Source organism: Protopterus annectens, chromosome 8.part0 (assembly GCF_019279795.1).
Source record: "Protopterus annectens isolate FY-2018-M chromosome 8.part0, PAN1.0, whole genome shotgun sequence".
NCBI classification, from domain to species: domain Eukaryota; kingdom Metazoa; phylum Chordata; order Ceratodontiformes; family Protopteridae; genus Protopterus; species Protopterus annectens.
Genome location: NC_056741.1, coordinates 1120666532 through 1120687162, shown reverse-complemented (window position 1 = coordinate 1120687162; position 20631 = coordinate 1120666532). Strand labels below are relative to the sequence as shown.

The 20631-nt window shown below is 39.0% G+C and overlaps 1 protein-coding gene across 4 annotated transcripts in view; it reads right to left on the bottom strand.

Annotated features, from left to right (window-relative positions):
• IL6R (interleukin 6 receptor) overlaps positions 1-20631 on the bottom strand; it is an 865016-nt gene that overhangs the window by 556535 nt on the left and 287850 nt on the right. For all 4 annotated transcript variants that reach the window (XM_044080645.1, XM_044080647.1, XM_044080644.1 and 1 more), the window contains exon 3: positions 7271-7394. In XM_044080645.1, coding sequence (XP_043936580.1) covers positions 7271-7394 — 124 coding nt within the window. The remainder of the gene's footprint in view (positions 1-7270; positions 7395-20631) is intronic.

Here is a 20631-nt window from a genome sequence, read left to right as displayed (position 1 = left end):
TATTTTGGGGAAGGAGGTACCCTAAACAATGTGGCATACTTTGATTACCTGGGGACTTTGTAGAGAAGACTTTGTGATTTCAGTCACATAGTGATAAACTTATTCATTGGTAAATATGCAGTAAAGCTTTTTATTGAAATGTGTGAAAAAAAGAACTATTTTGACTTTGGGTCACTTGATTATCACAGTCATTAAGCCTAAGCTTGCATATGGGGTCCATACAGGGTACCCAGTGATAAAAAATGTCAAGAGCATGCAATACCATGCAGCAATACTCAATACAAAGAAAGTGGCCTCAGCCCATTTCCAAAAATAAGGGCAAAACATTTGGAACTATTTTCTCTTATTTATAGAAGAATAAGAAGTTAAACAATCATAACATGCATAACCGAAAAATGATCTGGGTGTTTTCAACTATACAAAATTACAAAGAATAACAAAGAACATACTTTTGAAGAATATAGATAGTAAAGTAAGTTATGGCTGGAGTAAAACAATGAAGCCCTTGTTACATTTTTGTAAAATGGTATTTTTAATTTTAGAAAATTTTGCCTGAACTGTGGGAAATACTACCTGCTTGAAAAATATTAAAAGGCTTTTAGACATCTCGTGAAGTTCAGAGAATAAGTCATATGGTAATTGCAGGCATTATGGAACTTAGTTCATAGATTCATAGGTACATACCAGGCTAATGACCACAGGGGCCTTTTTAAACCTTGCCATACATCCTAAATCTATCTAATAAGTTTTAAGAATGTTAATATTGTTCTAAGGTACATATGCTGGCTCAGGCTTGGGTGATGAAAAATTTGCAGGTTGCTTCTGTCCATTAGGGACATAGGTGCCAGACTAGGGATACATTTCCAGTTCCCCATACATTGGTCAAAGTTACCCTGGAACTGAGTTAGGGAAGAAGTCTGCTTCACATGGATAGGAAGCCTATTCCAGAGAAGAGGTAGCCTCTGAGACACATACTTGTCCCATCTACATGTCCTATTTATGTTGCAAGCAAAGTTTAGGTTGCTTAATCAGGTAATTCTAATGCTATTTGTTTGTAGATATGCAGAAGGTTCATCAGAGCAGGTTCCAAGGATGCCTTATGTACCAGACATAGCTCGCCCCTCAGCAGTCTGTAGGAGACAGAGTATAGGGTTAGGGCTTTGAGATGATCAATGAAAAACATGTTTATACTATGCATCCTTTTTGTGAGGAATCATTGTGAAAGTTGCAGTTGTTGCATGTGCCTGGTTAAGTAAATACTGAAGGGAGTGTTGTACTCAATAATTGGTCTGATGTGGGCAGAATATAGTGGTACTATGATTTTCTAGGACCTAGATGTCATTCACTTGCTTATATATTGAGCAACATGGAATGATTTGCTTACTACAGCTCACATGATGGTTGAAGGCCAGGTTACTGTCTACATGCATCTCCAAATCCCTGACTACTGGTTTTACTCTTAGCGGTGTTTTATCACTGAGGAAGTTTCCAGGGTTAGCTGACTTTTCAAAGGATGCTATTATGCATTTCTTGGTACTGAGTTTTAAATAGTGGGTCTGGCACCACTTATTTGTCTGAGTCATCACTTCTTGGAGGATATGAGTACCTTGGGGGGATTTTATGACTGCAATCATCTGCAAACTTGGTCAGTCAGAGGCTCTTGACATTAGCCTTAACTTTAGAGAAGTAGATGCCAAAAAGGAGCAGGGCCAGCATAGAGCACAGAGCCCTGAAGGATTCTGCTAGTGACTGGCCTTTTTGCGTAGGTGGACTTCCCTAGCCTAAATTCTTCAATCCTATTTGAGAACCACCTGGCTATTCAGTGGATGATACAGGGGGTTTGTACCTGCTTCCATGAGTTTGTCTAAAATGCCCAAGTGGGGTATTGTATCAATTGCTTTGGCCAGTCAAAGGTAGTCAGTATCCACCATTTTTTCTCATCCATTGCTTCGATGACCTTCTCAAAGAAGTCCACCAGAATGAGTAGGCATGATCTGCTCTTGATCAAACCAAACTGGGTTGGACCAGTGTCTGAAGATTTCTTATGTCATTGCTAATCATTTCCTTGATAATTCTTTTCAAGGCTTTGTATAAGAAACTTATATGAGACTAGTCAGACTTATGAGTCTGCGATTACCAGGGTCTGTAGATGGTACATTCTTGTGTAGAGGGATGACCTTTGGAGTTGTCTGCTTGTGTGGAATGAAACCTGTGTGGGTGTTATAGTTAAATAGTGACTCTAGTAGTCCTGATAGGTCATGATTTATGCTATTTAGGAGACATCCTGGGATCTTATCAGGGTCCACCAGTGTGGTATTTTTGGCCTTAGAGAGCACGGAAAGTGCCTGCTCTCTAATGATAGTTGGGGGGGGGGGGTTGTGTTCAATGTTTTTTTCCTAAAAGGTGGCTGGAGGAAGAGAGAGGGGTAAGACTGGGGCTGAATTTGTCAGCCAGTAGATGTTCTATAACTTCTGGCTCAGTGGAGGTAGCTCCATTTACAATTTGTTCTGCACATTGTTGTATACTGTCTTTGAGGTTGTGGACACATCTAAAGAAAGGCTTGGGCACATCTAAAGAAATGCTTATCATTGTCATTGGTCTGGAAGGCTATTTTTAGCTAAATTTTGGCTTTGGTAGACTTGATTTCCCCTCTGAGTTGCTTTCTTAGATTGATGAGAGAGTTGTTATCCTGCTGGGCACTGCACTTCCTAATTTTTGCCATGAATTTTTTCCTTCTCTTATCCTGCTGGGCATTGCACTTCCTAATTTTTGTCAAGACTTTCTTCTTCTGTTATACAAGCTACTGATGTTGGGATTACACCAGTATGGCTTGATTTTTGAGGTAAGCACAGCTGTCTCTTTGCTTACTTCTACAGAGACAGCTGCCACATAGTCTGTGCACATTTGCAAGTTCATAACTATCAGTAATTCTTCTTGCACTGTTATACAATATTTGAATTATGACACATTATTCAGAAATCTTAGATCCGCTTTGCTTTCCCAAGGTAGGTTAAGCACGATGCCCCACTGGTAACATCTCTACTTCACAGCTCTGGAGTTCAGTCCTGATTTATGGTTACTCTCTGTGGAGAGTTTGTATATTCTCTGTGATGGTTTTCATCAAGCATTTTGGTTTCCTCCCACCTTCCAAAAACACACTGGTTGATTGGCTGCACAAAATTACCCAAAGGTGCATTGCATTTATCCTTGTCATTCTGATTAATGAATGGAAAACAAACAATTTGTCAAGCATAAATGAAATAACTCACAGGATAACCTATATGCAAGAATTTTCTCCATTTGAAACCAGGACTGGACCATAATTTTTCATCATTTAGGAATGATCTGTGAAAATACCTCAGCTGTAAGGCTTTCTTCTCTTGCTTCAGTGAGGAAGACTATTACCTGAATTGCAACATACTTTAGCTGAGTAATTGGAACACATACTGGTACCTAGTAAATCTCTAATCCCAGAAGTATACCTCACTTTGTATGGATGAAGTATTTGCATTTTGTCCGAAAAGTTTTATTCTGTATCTTTTCTAGGTTATGGATAAAAAGGGTCTGTTTAGACTAGTCCATGTATCTGGTTATGAAATAGCTATCAAAATATATCAACCGAAATACCCTATCCCCTGTTTATAGTTTTTTGAATGTTACTGGCCCCACCAAAGTGAATTTTTCATTCTAAATCTATCTAGGAGTCACTTTCTGATTGGTGGGGTAGTGCTACTAATACTACCTGTGGTGTGAAACTCTCTTCCATTGGCTGTAAGAAATAACATCTCTAGGAAATGGTACCCACTCATAACATTGTCGCTTACCCCATAACAGTAAACATCACTATCCTCAGCCATTCAGATACAGTAAAGTTGAAAGGCTGTGAAATCGGTGCCCCTACCACACATTTGCATTCATATTACATTATACATTACTGTCACTTTAATGCAGAATGAAGAATGTTGCATGTCTGATGTGCCTTCGTTTGGATGAGACATTAAACTGAAGTGCCATATTCTAGACATGGTGGCAGTACATGTTGAAGATCAATGTCAGTCACGGATGAAACTCAAAAAAAAAAAAAAACATAAGATATACAGGAATAAAGATTAATGAAGGATGACTACAATAATGAAAAACAGCAAAATGTTTTGCCCAGCACATATCCCCCATTACATCTTACACATTGGCTGACGTGTCACACCTCATATTTGGCATAAACAAAAGTCTAATTGGAAATGACACAAGGTTGACAGTAATATAGTTGGCTGCAGTATTGGTCATGGCATTTCAGAAAGTGTGATAACTCCCATACAGTAAATGATCAGAAAAAGTGTTTTAATCACTGACTGACAAGGAAGGAAAATAATTTAATGAAATGCAACAGAAACATATTACCAAACTGTATGAGTAACCTTCACTTTGCTGGGTGCTGTCAGGTGATGAGAAGGTGGCTAGCACAATCTAGATAATATGTCTTAACCCAAATGTTCAGCAGCCTCAGAGTTCATTATAATAGTTAGAGGTGCAGCAGATATAGCTCCCCCTATGGTGGGAGGGTGACATTAAGAGCTTTAATTCGCCACAAAAAATATGACTGAGTTTTTTGTTGGTGGATGGTGTCCATTTTGCTGCCTACATGAGCTACAAGCACCTGTGGATACTCTTATGGTGTAGTCATTCCTACCAGTGCTATTTTACCTTTCATTCATTTTCTGTAATGTCGCCTCATTCTATGTGTTCTTGCTATATCACATTTACAGTATGTGTTTTGTCTGTTCTGGTTGTCAGTCAGATGTCCTACACTCAGCCTAATCTGTTTCTATATTTATAGAAGAGTGCCTTCATAAGTAAGTTACATGCTCTAAATAATTATGTTTTGATTGTGAAAAGATTAATTTAACAACACAAATACTTTACTCAGTCATACATCTGCTTTTACCTACGTTTCCAAAAGTTAATTCAATGCCTCTAAGTTTTAACTTAAATCTCTGCAAGATTCAGCAGAGCAGAAAGGGGGAAACATTTCAAATGGATTTTATTTCCCAGTAGCCACCTCTAAGGCACAATCACACTGATTTTTCTTAAAGTTATCCTTTTCTCATAGTTTCCTCTGAGCAGTCCATCAAGTTACATTACAGAGTTATGCAGGAATTGCCCCATTATATAACATTTCTTATATCCGCTCCTTGTATCAATGCTCTCCAAAGGCATTCACACAATATTTTAACAGATGTGTGTAATAAATGTCTGCCATTTTGCTAGAATCTGCTGTAGAACTATTTGTCTTCCTAAACATTTACCATTTCCCACAACTTAAATATCACATCTTCCACTTAACTTGCAAGCATTGGGAACATTGTCTTTGCCTATTATTTGCCCAGGAATTACATACCATTCTTTCTCTCCAATGTTCAGTGGGAAGGGTTATTGTAACAGTAAACCATAACTTTGTTACTGGAGGGTCATTGTAACAGTAAACCATATTTTTTTATTGGAGGGTCATTGTAACAGTAAACTATAATTTTTTTACTGATCTTCTGCTTCCTTTATATTTGGCTAGATTGCTGTCAATTTTTTGGGTCTTCCCTTTCTTCTCTTAAGGTGATTAATACTTTTTTTTTTTGCTGCATTCCTACCCCCATACCTCACCATCAAGCTTCAAACCCCATCCCATTTGCTCCTCTATCTCATCCATTCCTCTGGGTATGGGAGTAATGTGGCCCCTTCATTCCTGTCATAGTGACAGTCATACAGTGGGAGCAGTGCTATCATCTGCTGTGGGATCAAGGTGACAGTCATACAGTGGGAGCAGTGTTATCATCTGCTGCGGGATCAGGGTGACAGTCATACAGTGGGAGCAGTGCTATCATCTGCTGTGGGATCAAGGTGACAGTCATACAGTGGGAGCAGTGCTGTCATCTGCTGTGGGATCAGGATGTCAGTCATACAGTGGGAGCAGTGCTATCATCTGCTGTGGGATCAACGTGACAGTCATACAGTGGCAGCAGTGCTATCATCTGCTGTGGGATCAGGATGACATGCATACAGTGGGAGCAGTGCTATCATCTGCTGTGGGATCAGGGTGACAGTCATAGAGTGGAAGCAGTGCTATCATCTGCTGTGGGATCAGGGTGACAGTCATAGAGTGGAAGCAGTGCTAGCATCTGCTGTGGAATCAGGGTGACAGTCATAGAGTGGGAGCAGTGCTATCATCTGCTGTGGGGTCAGGGTGACAGTCATACAGTGGGAGCAGTGCTATCATCTGCTGTGGGGTCAGGGTGACAGTCATACAGTGGGAGCAGTGCTATCATCTGCTGTGGAATCAGGGTGACAGTCATACAGTGGGAGCAGTGCTATCATCTGCTGTGGGAACAGGGTATTTTTGTTTAAAGTTTTAGCCTCTCTCCACACATGCCCAGTTTCCACCTCTGGTCTGGGCATGCAGACAACATGGGTATGTTTTAATGACTTTCATATGATTTCGTGTGCAACATAAGCCTACGGTCACCCCATCCCACTTGAAGCAAATGCCCCAATTAGATTTCCAGTCTCCAATGAGTAGCTCAAACTGAGAGCAAATTCTCATGCATGTATCCCTCATATTCCACCCTAAGTGAAGTGAGAGGGTCATTCCCTTAATTCCTCACTCCAATGTTCATTGGCTCTTTTAGAACTGGGACTACCAGTTGATCTCAGATCACCTGCTTCCTTCTACAATGCACAGCCTTATGATAACTAATGCTGACCTCATGTCCATGCAAGAGGAAACTCATTCATCCAGTGTAGAAACGCACTTTATCCAGTTCTTCTTGCTGTTTCATACAGACTAATCTACCACTGATCTTTTTTTTCCATTACTGTTTGAAATAAATTAGATAAAGTCATTGACTAAAGCAGGCCCATAACATTTCAGTTGTGCTTGTCAATATTTTTTCCCACAAGTTTTGCCACTGGTTTTTATATTTCTTATAGTTGCAATACTTTGAGACAAGTGTTTTGTCATTTATTTTTATAGACTAGGATGGGTCACCCTCCCGATATCTGTTTCCATTCCCTACAAATATGAACAAACTTCTAGAATATAAAGCTTTATATGGTTCTGGCTATTCCATGTGCAATAGAGAATCTCTGTAAAGTGTATTTACAACATATTCTAGCAGTTGAATTTACTACACTAGAATTAACATCACTAACAAGTTCTAGAAGTTTAGTGTGAGTTTAATTATGAATTCCATGTGTGCTACTTAAGATCAGCTGATTTACTCACCCCTTTTTTACTACTAAGGATGCCCTAATTGAGTACGGCCACTTCTTTGATAGCTTCCATTCACATCTAATTTTGTTGATAGGTGATCTTCTGTAACATGATACACTGGGCTTCTGAAGTGCCTCTGCAAGAAACAAAGTGAATTACTAAAATGTCCACACACCATCACCTGTCAAAGCAGACCTCACATCAAGATGATCATTAGAATCATCAATAATGCTGAATTGGCAAATTAAAATTAAAGTGTTTTTTTTTATAAAACTGAGTCCATAGTGTGACTCAAGAGGAAGCCATTTCTTTAAATTGTCAGCAGCACTCTATCTTTCCCCGTTACGGACTACTATTTTTGCTGTTCCACAGCAGCTATGGTTCTGTGTTTCTAAACAGATCATGGAAAATCTGATGACCCATTTATTCTGAAACTGTGTAGAACTCCTCTGCATTACAAAAAGAAATTCAAAAGGATGTTGTCAGTCTCTGGCACTGGTTCCAAAACAGTAGACTAGTAATGCATGTTACCAAAACTGTACTAATGACCTTTGGTACCTTACAAGGGCTAATGGATGCTAAACCAGTGCAGAGAAATGCCATCTTCATACTATGCTATCCTAATTTTAGTAGCATAAATATTTGAAACTCCTGTCCTTCAAATTCCGTGCTGAAAGAAGTGGCTAAAGCTGTGCTACAAGCTTACCAACACTGACCTGCAAAACAGAAAAAAAATTAGATATTAGGCTGGTAACCTTAAACTTGAGTCTGCCTTGGTAGTAAGAGGACTCAACTCATCTAATACAAGTAACTGCCAAAATACAATTTATTTGCTAACCACTGGGGACATGTTGTCTTTCACTGCAAAAAGTCAGTTAGTTGCCATTTGCTCACATACCTATCCTGGTAATAAACTCCTTTGTGTTTAAGCAGCTAAATATAGATTATTTTCCTCCTGCCCTTCTATGATCTCACCATCATGATGCTCACAAGTGATAATAGACCTGCCTTCAGACATATGACCAGGGGGAAAAGTAACCCTGAAACAATTCAACAATTCATTCTGCGAATTAGAAATGAACAAAATTTAGCAAGGTGTTTGTATCAAATTAATTAAACATCTAGTCACTGCATTCTAAGTGTGATTTAGAAAGAATGGATGATCAATTGTTCAGCCTAACCTGAACTCTTTGAAGAGTTCCTTAGGAAGTTTTTCTGTAAAAGTTCAGTTGGTATTGATTCACTTTTCATTTTGTGTTTATTATTATGTTTAAGTATTACTCTGTCTTGCTAGCTGCATATAAAAAGTACTTAGTCAATATTACAAATTATATTCCTATCACTAATGTTATTAATCATAACTTATTTCTCTGCAAACCTTTTGGAAATGTCTTCAGTTCAGAATTATGTCACCAGATATTGTTTGTACTGTTTGCACTGACTTATTGTGACTGAAAAGGGCCTGAAAAACTCCTTACTCAGCTTATAATGAATAGATAGATTTAAAGGCAGACAGATGGAAAGACAAATGGAGAGATGCAAAGAAAGATAGACAGAAAGTTAAATAAATGGGCAAAGAGAGAGAGACAGATAATTAGATAGATATACAGATAGAAGGACAAACAGACATTGGCAGATGCACAGAAAGATAGATGGAAAGAGAGGCCGATAGACAGACACATAGATAGACATAGATAGATAGATAGATAGATAGATAGATAGATAGATAGATAGATAGATAGATAGATAGATAGACAGATAGATAGATAGATAGATAGATAGATAGATAGATAGATAGATAGATAGATAGATAGATAGATGCAAACATACACTACATACAAACATTACAGCACTATTACAGAAGTAAAACAGTATACAATGTACAACCCTTTAAAAACCTGAGTGGTCTAAAAAACAGTCTCAAAAGCCTGGGAAGTCATCTTCCTTGCTACTCTTCCATCAAGCTCTGTATGACACATCTTTTTTGTTGGATATGTGTGTGTGTGTGTGTGTGTGTATGTGTGTGTGTGTGTGTGTTTGTGCGCATGCATGTGTCCATGCGTGTGTGTGTGTGTTGAAACAAGTGAGCAACAGACATTAGGGTATGCAGTTAATGAGGTAGCCAGACAAGAAAATTATATATTAGGTATAAGAGCAAACAAGTCTGAATGATTTTATTTCATTTTTTTGGAATTCCAAGCTTCTTGTCTGCCAAAGGAAAACACTTCAAAGACCAATTCACGTTAGGTTCAAGCAAGGCACCCTTTATTACTTGCAGCAAGGAGACAAAGCATGTATTCACAAGGTTTGTCTGAATTACTGGTGATTAGTATGTTATTCTTATACAGTTCTCTTCCTGTCACACAGAAAATGTTACTATTCTGTTGCTGACGTAGTTAGACACAGCTTTTTGTATGTTCTACAGAAAATGTTACTAGACTTATTGCTGACTAGGTTAGATTATTTGCTAGCTTGCAAAACATTTTGAGAAAAACAACCTGGCCTTGGGCTTATTTTAGCCCATTTTAACTTTTCAATTCTTCACTTGTACTGTTCTAATACATGTGTTACATTTTGTCTGGATTCAATGTACATTTCTAGCTTTAGTACAAGTAATGCTGACTATGGTTTATACTTTCAAGCATCTTTTGTTTTCTTTATCAAAGCTTCTAGCAGCCGCATACTTTCTCATGGCATAAGCAGAAATTAATATCTCTTTGTTAGGTTTTATGACATTAGCAGAAATGAAATTTCTCTTGTTATTTTCATGACATGAGCAGAAATGAAATGCCTCTTGTTAAGTTTCTAATAGCTGTGCAGATTCATGCAGTCTGAACAGAATAAATGTATTAACCCTTTTAAACCTCAAATGCACTAAGCATGCATATTATTATTATATATTTTTCTAACATTTCCCCCCTTTTAATACTTTTACTCTACTTTCAAGATAAGCATAAACAGTTTTTTCTTCCCCTAACCTCTTCCTACTCAGGATCTGCAGTTAAGAGAGTCATTCAGTTTAAACTTATGAAAGCATTTTCAGTTTTTTAGCAATTCTTCAAGTTCAGCACCTTGGTATAAGGTTTCTGAAACTGAAATGTCTATAAAGTCTTTAATCAGTCTTTTTATGCAGGGGATGCAGCAGCACACACACATACCACCAGTAGGATTATTCCTACACAGATGCTACACTAAACCTGATAACACCAGATCCTATTGCAACACATGCTATGATACATTTTTTGAACTGATGCATAGGACAGAATGTTCATCAGGATACTGCCCTACCCCCAAACAATTTCTGAAAAAAGTCCGTCAATGGATTTGGTCCTGGTTTGGTCATGGTTGACACCTGCTGAATTACCTCAAGATGGTTGTCTATCTCATGTTTGTGGTCAGGAATATATGAACAGCACTCCTTCTTGATTAAAGCTCACGTACCTCCTATCGCCGCTAAGGTGAAGTCAAGAGCCGTGCGATTTTGAAGCACCACTGTTCTCATGGCAGTCAGTTCATTAGTCACCAGTTCTAGGGCAGAAAAGGTTGCATTGCTCATTATTTCGAGAAGCTTAGACAATTTTCTCAGTTCCCAGATTGATTTCATTGCTCCATATGCTGGCATTACACCTGCCCACGATATAACAGTATCACTCAAGTCCATGTGTGCCAGTCCAGCATGATGGCTTTCCCAGTGCGCATTGATTTGCCCCACTGGATTGACAGGTTTCTTGATTTCTCGAACATACTGAATTTTCCCTTGAGGTAAAACTGCTGTGTGTCGTATGACCGGAACCAGATAACCCAAAAAACAACTGCCGGACCAATTCTCAGGTAACCATTTGTATGCTTTTCTACCGCATACAAAGTAACAATCTTCGACTTTAGTAGTAACTTTACTATGCCCTGGCTTTGCATGAAACATTTTTTGTCGATTACAGACAGTTGCTTATAGAGATCAGCATTATGTTTTACTTCTTCAGTTGTCCTATGCATCAGTTCAAAAAATGTATCATAGCATGTGTTTCAATAGGATCTGGTGTTATCAGGTTTATTGTAGCATCTCTAGGGAACAGTCACATTGCAATTGCTCCAACCCACCTGAACTGTATCATTCTTGTAAAAACACACAGTTCCCTTCCATCGAACAGACAAGTGCAATGCTACTTTATCTTGCGATGTGACATCTAATGTATCATGAATTAGGTTTTCCCAGGTCTTGTTGGCTCCTAGGGGAACTGAAGTTAACAGTAATCCCCCATATGCTGTTGGTAAGGCTGTACAAATCCAGCAATTCAAAACATTAAAAGTTTCAGCATACACATATTTGATTGCCTGGTAAGTGTTAAAGTTCAGGTGCCACTCTGCATGCTTGTTCAGTTCAATTTGTGTGGCTGAGAAAAGGAATGGCCACAACAAAAAGATTATTGTCACTAGTACAGTCAATAGGATGGTTATGCAATACTTTTGTGGAAATGGTTGTTCTGCATTTCTGTTTTCTCCAACTCTTCCGAGTAGGTTTTGGATCTTACTGGATTCCGTCATCTTTTCTTTGGACACGTGCTCTTACTCTCTGCCGTAATAGGACCTTCAGCACTGATAGTTTCTTCACTGGGGTTGAGACAGATCAGTCCTATTGATCTGACCCCCCCTTTGTAGCCAGACTTTGTGCTGAGGGTCCCGATGGAGAGGTAAGATTTTTGTCCAACTCAAAGTTCTTAACCAGCTTGCAGTGCATCAGGTGTATCCACGAACCTCGTTCTGCTATCTTAACTGCAGTGGGTGTCGAAAGAAGCACCTGGTAGGGACCTTCCTACCTTGGTGATGACCAATTCTTCCTCTTGATGTTTTTGATTCAAACCCAATCTCCGGGCGTCACTGCCACTTCTGATGTCTCGGTTTGTTTTCTATCTGAAACAGAATTTGACTGCAACAGATGTTTAGAACTCAACAACTTTTTCATATATTCAGCTGGTGTGAAATCAGCTTCCTTGTCTGATGACAAGAGAAGTTTCCACTGGGGTGTATAATAAGCCCTTCCAAATAATTTTTCAGAAGGAGTCAGTCCTTTTGCTGTAGGGACAGTTCTCACACTCAACAGTGCCAGGGGCAAACAGTATAACCATTTTTTTCCTGTCTCAACTATTAATTTTCTCAATTTGTTTTTTAGTATACCATTATGCCTTTCAACTAGCCCTGCAGATTGTGGATGGTATGCACAATGATTTTTTTAAAGAAATACCAAAATGCTTACTCAACTGCTGTATGGTTTGATTTACAAAGTGTGTACCATTGTCACTGTAGATCCTTTCCGGAATACCAAACCTAGGAATGATTTCCTTGACAAGTACCTTTGCCACCGTAGCTGCATCTAGATTTTTGGTTGGAAAGGCTTCCACCCATCTGTAAAACATATCTACAATGACAAGACAATACTTCTTATTTTTACATTTGTTCAATTCTATGAAATCCATACAGATAGTGTGAAACAGATATGGTGGTGTAGTGAAACTCCCTTGCTTGGGCTTTATCGCCCCCTGTGCATGATGTTTGTTACAAATCTGACACATCAAACAAAATTTTTTAGTGTAGTTTGTAAATCCATACGTTGTGAACACCTGGTTCACCAGCTGTACCATCCCCCCTGTTGAGACATGGCACTGCCCATGGCTCAACAAAGCTGCATATCGAAACAAATTAGAAGGTAGTATCGGTTTTCCTTCTCTAGAGATGTACAGCCCCTTTTCGAGGATTGCTGCTCGTTTTATCCATCGTTGTTTTTCAGCTTGCGTAGTGAGTGCCTGCATTGTTTTTAACATATCTAAATCTAAAATCTCAGAGGGTTGTAATTCCTCATTTAAAAGAAATACTTCTGTGGCTGCTTGTTTTGCAGCTGTATCAGCTCTCACATTACCTTTTGAAATCCTATCTTGTTGCTTGGTGTGAGCTGTGCATTTACAAATGGCTACTTTCTGAGGTAACTGAATAGATTCTAAAAGATCTAAAATAAAATGTGCATGATTTATAGGTTTGCCAGTAGATGTTATCATTCCTCGATTTTTCCACTGTTGCGCAAAAACATGTACAGTAGAAAAAGCGTACTGGCTATCAGTAAAAATGTTTACATATTTACCCTTTGCTAAGGTACATGCCCGTGTCAGGGCAATCAATTCTGCTGCCTGTGCAGATAAGTTGTATGGTAAAGGTTTTGCTTCTATAATCCCAGTATCAGAAACTACTGCATATCCTACTAGGTTCTGTCCTGCAGGACCCCTTTTGCACGAACCATCCACGTAGTATGTCACCTCGGCATCATCCAAGGGGACATCCGTGAGATCTTTTCTAGGTAGTGTCTTTTGCTCAATTACCTGCAGGCAGCGGTATGGTGTGCCATCTGCAGGGGTCGGGAGCAGAATAGAAGGGTTTAAAGTCATGCATCGCTCAATTGCCATATGAGGTTGGCTCAACAATATAGTCATACAGGAAATATGCCTAGCAGGGGAAAGATATGCCATCTTTTCTTGTAGTAAAATAATCGTGACTGCATGAGGTACTCTCAAAGTGAGAGGGTGGACAAAACTACTGAGGCTGAAGCCTGTACTGCCATTGCAGCTGCAACTACTGCTTGTACACAGTGGGGTAAGGATCATGCCACTGGGTCTAGTTGTGATGAATAGTAAGCAATGGGGCGTTGCTTATCCCCATGCTGTTGTGTTAATACCAATGTCATGTAACCCTGCTTACAATCTACAGTTTGGAAAAAACGTTTATGGTAGTTTGGCAATCCCAGAACTAATGAGGACGCTATTAACTGCTTTAGTTTACAGAAGGAAGATTCTGCCTCTGGTGTCCATTGTAACAAATCCTGCACTGCTATAGGCTTTTTATATATAAGGTCAGACAGAGGTGCAGATTCCAAGGCATAGTTTGGAATCCAGCTCCAGCAAAAATTGGTTGTACCCAGGAAGGACATTATTTCCTTCTTGGTAGTGGGTTTTGGTGCTTGCAAAATTGCTATTTTTCTGTCCTCGTCTAATGTTCTACCTTCCTTGGATATTACATATCCCAGGTATTTCACTTGTTTTTTTCCAAAGCTGCAGTTTACTTTTATTTACCTTATGTCTTTCAGCGGCTAAAAATCGTAGAAGTGCTATGGTATCTTCTCTACATTCCTGCTGGGTGGGGGCTGCCAGCAAGATGTCATCAACATAAAGTAAAATCTGTTCTTGATGTAGTAATAGTAAAAGCAGCTGCTCACCAACACACCATGCAGGTAAAAAGATAGTACTCAGTTCGTGTCTGTTCAGACCACTCAATAAAAGGAAAAACTATTCGCGTCTATTTCACACCATGCTATGAAGCGCTGAGAAGAATAGCATAAAAATCACTTCATAAGGCATAAAAGGGTATATTCCAAAAATTTCAGCTTAAAAAACGCCAGATATACTCAGCTCAGGAAAAAAGTCCACAAACCAAAAAGAAATAAATCGAAGAATTTATTCCACAAAACAGAAGGTGAGCGCTTTCGCTAGTAGCTTTTTCAAACCTAAGTGGTCTGAACAGACACGAACTGAGTACTATCTTTTTACCTGCATGGTGTGTTGGCGAGCAGCTGCTTTTACTATTACTACATCAAGAACACGTTTTTTTGGACTGCTTGCCTTCCTGTACCTAACCTTGGTATTTATTTCATAAAGTAAAATCTGACTGCCTCTTGGTGGGGTGAATCCCGACAAGTTGCTTGCCATTTCTTGTGAGAATATTCTTGGACTTTCACAATATCCCTGTGGTAGTCGCATATATGTATACCTTTTCTCCTGAAATGTAAATGCAAACCAATACTGGCTATCAGGGTGTATCGGTATCGAAAAGAATGCATTGCTGATGTCTACCACAGAAAAATACTTCTGTTGAGGTTTCAGATCATTCAACAGGGTGTGTGGGTCTGGCACCGTAGGTGCTCTTGGTATTACTGCATCATTTACAGCTTGTAAATCTTGGACTATACGCCATTCTCCATTGGCCTTTTTAACTGGAAATAAGGGTGTGTTACATGGTGAATCGGGAGATTCTACTAGTATCCCTCCTTTAAGTAAGGCTGCTATAATAGGCTTTATCCATGCCTCTGCATCTTTTCTTAAGGGATACTGTCTTTTTTGTGGTCTGGATGCTGACTTTGGCGTGATAGTAACTGGTCCCGCTGTACGAATGAGTCCTACATCTGATTTTCCTGTTGACCAGAGGGTCTCTGGTATATTTCATAAGGCATTCTCTTCCTCCTCTAACAGGAGTGTCAATCAGCTGTCCTCGCTAGACTGCAAGTGCACAGCTAGGTTGGTCTGAGTTATCCAGTTCAACTTCTGTATTTGTATTCCCTGTTCTGACAGTTCTAGTTCTGTCTGTTTCTCCCATCTCGTGACTTTTTCTCCTAGGTCTGCCTATTCTATATTTCTGTTTTTTGTTAAGCTAACATGTGGTAATCGATTAGATTTATAAAGTGCAAAGAACTCCTGGGGCAATGAACAGCTGGCTACACTGTTCCCTTCTGTGTCCCAGTATAGGCTACGGAATATCAATCTGTTTACATGATTCTTAAATAATTCTTGCTCATATTCCTTATCAGGTCCTAGTGTGTTACAATAATACAGGGTACAGTGCAACATGTGTTGCTTATCAATGTCAAGGGAGGGGAACTTGCTGATGGCTACATTCATTAACACTTTGGTCACAGTCCCTGGACCAGTTGTAACCAAGTCCTGGCTGTACCAATAAAACATTTCACCCTCTGATTGCACTGCAAAGGTATTAATTTGTCGCTGTGCTTCCATACCCTGCATGGTTGGGACTACTGCTATACCAAATAGCTGCATGAGGTATCTGCCCAAGAGGTTTACTGGACATTTTGCAGAAACAACAATTTTGCTTTTCTGTGTCAATCCTGAAACTGGATCACTTATTGCAATGTTACGGGAGAGAGGCTCCCGATACAGCTGTCCATTAGCTGCTTTGACCAGTATGTAATCAGGTGACTCTGTGTTTTCTGGCAGTTTGGAGGGATGTATCAGGGTTCGTGATGCCCCTCAGTCACACAAGAATTTGACTTCCCTCCCTTCTACCAAGAGTGTAACTTCTGGTTTCATGTCTACTAAATAGAACTCCAAGCTCAATAAAGCTAGGTCCAATATTTCATTTTCTTCATTGTCACTAACTTCCTGCACTTCCTCTACTCCCTCTATCACATTCTCATTTGTCCTTTCTTCGCTAGCCCCTTCTAGTGATTCCTGACTACCATATAGTCAGTCCTCACCCTCCTTGTCTTCCATTGTTGCCTTCTTGTTTTTCTTGCAATCCCTTGCCAAATGTTCCTTTTTACCGCATTTAAAACACTCTCCCCTTTTCTTCCGCCCTTCAAAGTCCTTTGATCTTTGATCAGATTGTTTGTTTCCCTGTGCGTTTCTCTTGCCCTTTTTCCTGGACTGTACTACGTAAACTTCTGCTCCATCTTCTACAGAAAATACTTAAGCTTTCTTTTTCTTTTTGCTATTAAAATGCCTTTCGGCATGCCTAGCATATTCAAGTAATGATTGTAACCTGCTTGTACGATGGTCTACCATATGTTTTGTAATAAAACTGCTTATAGGTGCAATACTGCCTTTTAAGAATGCATTCTTTAATTGCTGTTCATATGGGGAATCTTGTGTTTGATCTTCAGGAACGTGCATTCCACAGTGGTTATTAAAACACTCTAATAATCTGGCATAGTACCGGTCAATTGTTTCACCTCCTTGTTGGATGCATTGATTAATGCAAGTCCAGTCTGCCCTAGGTTTCCATTTTTCAGAGATGTGGTCTCTAAGACCTTTTACTCTGGTGTCTAATTCTGCACTGCTATGTGGGAGGGGTCTTTGTGCAGCATCATGGGGATTCCAGTTCCCACTAATCATGTACCAATCTGGCCTTACAATCTGTCTAACTACTTTTTCTATTTCTTCTCCGTTTAGGTTATAACTCAGCCTCATTCCTTGTAAATCTTCTGAGAATTTTCTAAAATTAACCTTTGGATGGGGAATTCCCTCAGTGGCTTTCCGGATGTCTTCCGGAGTCCAAGGTCTATACACTAAAATAGTTGGGTCCTGATTGTCTTGACCTGCCTGAGGAATGGGTACTTCTATAAGTGGGAATATTTCTTCTTCTTCACTTATAGATCATGAATTCTTAACCATTTGCCATAACTCGATGCCTTCATCTGCATTACCTGCCTTTGTTTGGGACCTAGTCCTGATGGGATCTCTAATTTTAGTCAGTTTTAGTTTCATAATATCTCTGTCTTCAGTGACTACAGGATATCATGGGGGTGGACTAACCTGTTCACTTGCTTCATATTCTGGTAAGGGAGGCGGAGGTGCTGATGCTATTACTAAGTTATTGTCTTCCTTATCTAAAAACATTGCTTTTGAATTTTTGTTCTTTTGTTCCCGACGGTTTACTTCCTCAAGCCACCTATATGCCTGAGGAATTCCTAATCGATGTTGCTTTTTTACCCGACCTTTGGAATCAGTTTTGAGCTGTTTGATAAGTTTGATAAGTGAGGATTTTTCTAATTTTCCGTCAAATTCATATTTATTAACCCATTTTGAATAATATCTAATATTGTCGGCGCGCTGCGACTGCATATATTTTGCGTCTTCTGTTAAAGGTGGATTTTGGGGTCTTTTTGTGCAATTATTACCCATTTTGTTCTACCCTTTGATCGTTACGTAACTTCTCATAAATTTTTAACGTGGTACCACGGATTTTGTTATAGTCTCTTCAGAATGACTGCCTACTTATTCTGTTTCTCCTGATCTATAAGACAGTAATCTTTTTTGTCCCTGACTTGTGAGAAAAATACAGTCTGACAAAAACAATACGCATCTAGTCCCTGATCTAAAACAGAAAACAGAAAAAAGTAGATTCACCTTACCTGAGCCCACGTGATTGATCACCAATTCGCAGAGACCTGTCCTTCAGTCACAGATCAGAAAGTGGCTGGCCTCTTTTGAACGACAATTCAGTCGGAGGACTTTCCATATAAGAAAAAATGATTTGGTTTCTTCCCCGTACGGTTTCAACCACCTGGCCATCTGATCCGAGGTGAAGAGAGGGTTCCGGTCCGAAGGACCAATCTGTCAAAGGAAAAAACTTCAAAGACCAATTCACATTAGGTTCAAGCAAGGCACCCTTTATTACTTGCAGCAAGGAGACAAAGCATGTAGGCACAAGGTTTGTCTGAATTACTGGTGATTAGTATGTTATTCTTATACAGTTCTCTTCCTGTCACACAGAAAATGTTGCTATTCTATTGCTGACGTAGTTAGACATAGCTTTCTGTATGTTCTACAGAAAATGTTACTAGACTTATTGCTGACTAGGTTAGATTATTTGCTAGCTTGCAAAACATTTTGAGAAAAACAACCTGGCTTTGGGCTTATTTTAGCCCATTTTAACTTTTCAATTCTTCAATTGTACTGTTCTAATACATGTGTTACATTTTGTCTGGATTCAAGGTACATTTCTAGCTTTAGTACAAGTAATGCTGACTATGGTTTATACTTTCAAGCATCTTTTGTTTTCTTTATCAAAGCTTCTAGCAGCTGCATACTTTCTCATGGCATAAGCAGAAATGAATATCTCTTTGTTAGGTTTTATGACATTAGCAGAAATGAAATGTCTCTTGTTATTTTCATGACATGAGCAGAAATGAAATGCCTCTTGTTAAGTTTCTAATAGCTGTGCAGATTTATGCAGTCTGAACAGAATAAATGTATTAACCCTTTTAAACCTTGAATGCACTAAGCATGCATATTATTATTATTATATATTTTTCTAACATTATCATACTGTTGTCATCAAAGCATTTTGACAAGATTGTGATGCTAAGGTAGAGAAAACTGTCTCAGATGTATTTTCCCTCTTTTTTTAATTCAGACAAAAACACATTTGTAAGATGTCGTCAAGTGTTGTAAATACGTAACAGAAGCTGCATTGAAAATTTGCATTTATAATATGTCCTAACAGTGATAGAATTGCATTTATATGTATTATTTTCTTTGACATGTAGCAGAAAATATCCAGGAGACTGTAACCTTCTTCTGATGAAAAATACATCAATTGTTAAGAATGTTTCTGGTTAATTGTTTACTTCATTCTGCTAGAATGGAATGTAGTTTCACATGAAAGGAGTGCTCGCTAGCATGTAAACAGCAGAAGTCATAAAACTGGATCAAAGAACCTCTGAGACCAGAACTGTGAAATGGACTAGATGCCTACAGTTAAAGTTAATAGATACAGGTGCAATCCTATCTTATATTGTGAAAGAAATTACTGATATAATTGCTGCTAGTTACTGTAAAATACAATATAAGCTAGACTGAATATTTTCAGCTGAAAGTCAGCATTGCTGACTTACTTTTTGGTATGTAAGTTTGCTGTTTTGTCATCTGTCTGTATAATATTTTAATACTTAACATAAATTTGGGTTCAGCATTCTTAAGATAGAGGCAGCTAGGGTATTTACCTAGCTTAGAAGCATTTCTTCAAATATGCTTTTTGTGCAGCTGATTATAGGAGGTTACTATGTTTTATTCTTTGTGGAACTATCTTGACCTCAACATATTTATTTTGTATTAGCACTGTCTTGACTTTTTTATTGTCCAAGTCAAGTTTTATTTATTCACCCTTATGGACTTGTTTTTCATAGGTTCATAGGTAGGTACTAGGCTATCAGCCCAAGGGCCTACGTAAGCCTAGCCAGCAAGGTTCCATAGCTTACTCCACCCAAGAAAGTTATTTTCCTGTGCCACTGTCCAGCAGAGACACAGAAGTGATCCCCGGGGTGTATTTCCTATTTCCCATCCACTCATCAAGATTTTTCTTGAAGAGTGCTAATGAAGAACTTTGCTTGACATAGATGGGTAGCTTGTTCCAGAGTATAGGAAGTCTCTGGGAAAGGAATCTATCCCTCCAGCATGTCCTGTTTATTGTGGTGACAAGGTTTAGGTTCCTAGAGCGTGTTACTCAGAGGGATTGAGATTTCTTTAGGTGTAGAATGTCCAACAGCTCTGGGTTTGACATAGCTTTATATGTTAGGTAGAGATCACCTCAGAGTAGGTGATATGCTACGGAGTAAAGCTGGAGTTTTTTTGAGGCGGTCATTGTAGGGCATTTGTTTGAGACCAGTAATCCTCTTTGTGAGGTACTTCTGTGGCCTTTCCAGCTGCTACATTCCAAAAGGGGCGTTGTGTTCTATAATGGATCTAATGAGTGACGAGTAGAGGGGAACAATGACCTCTTTTTTCCTGGATGAGAAACCTTTTATAATGAGGTGTGCCATGTTG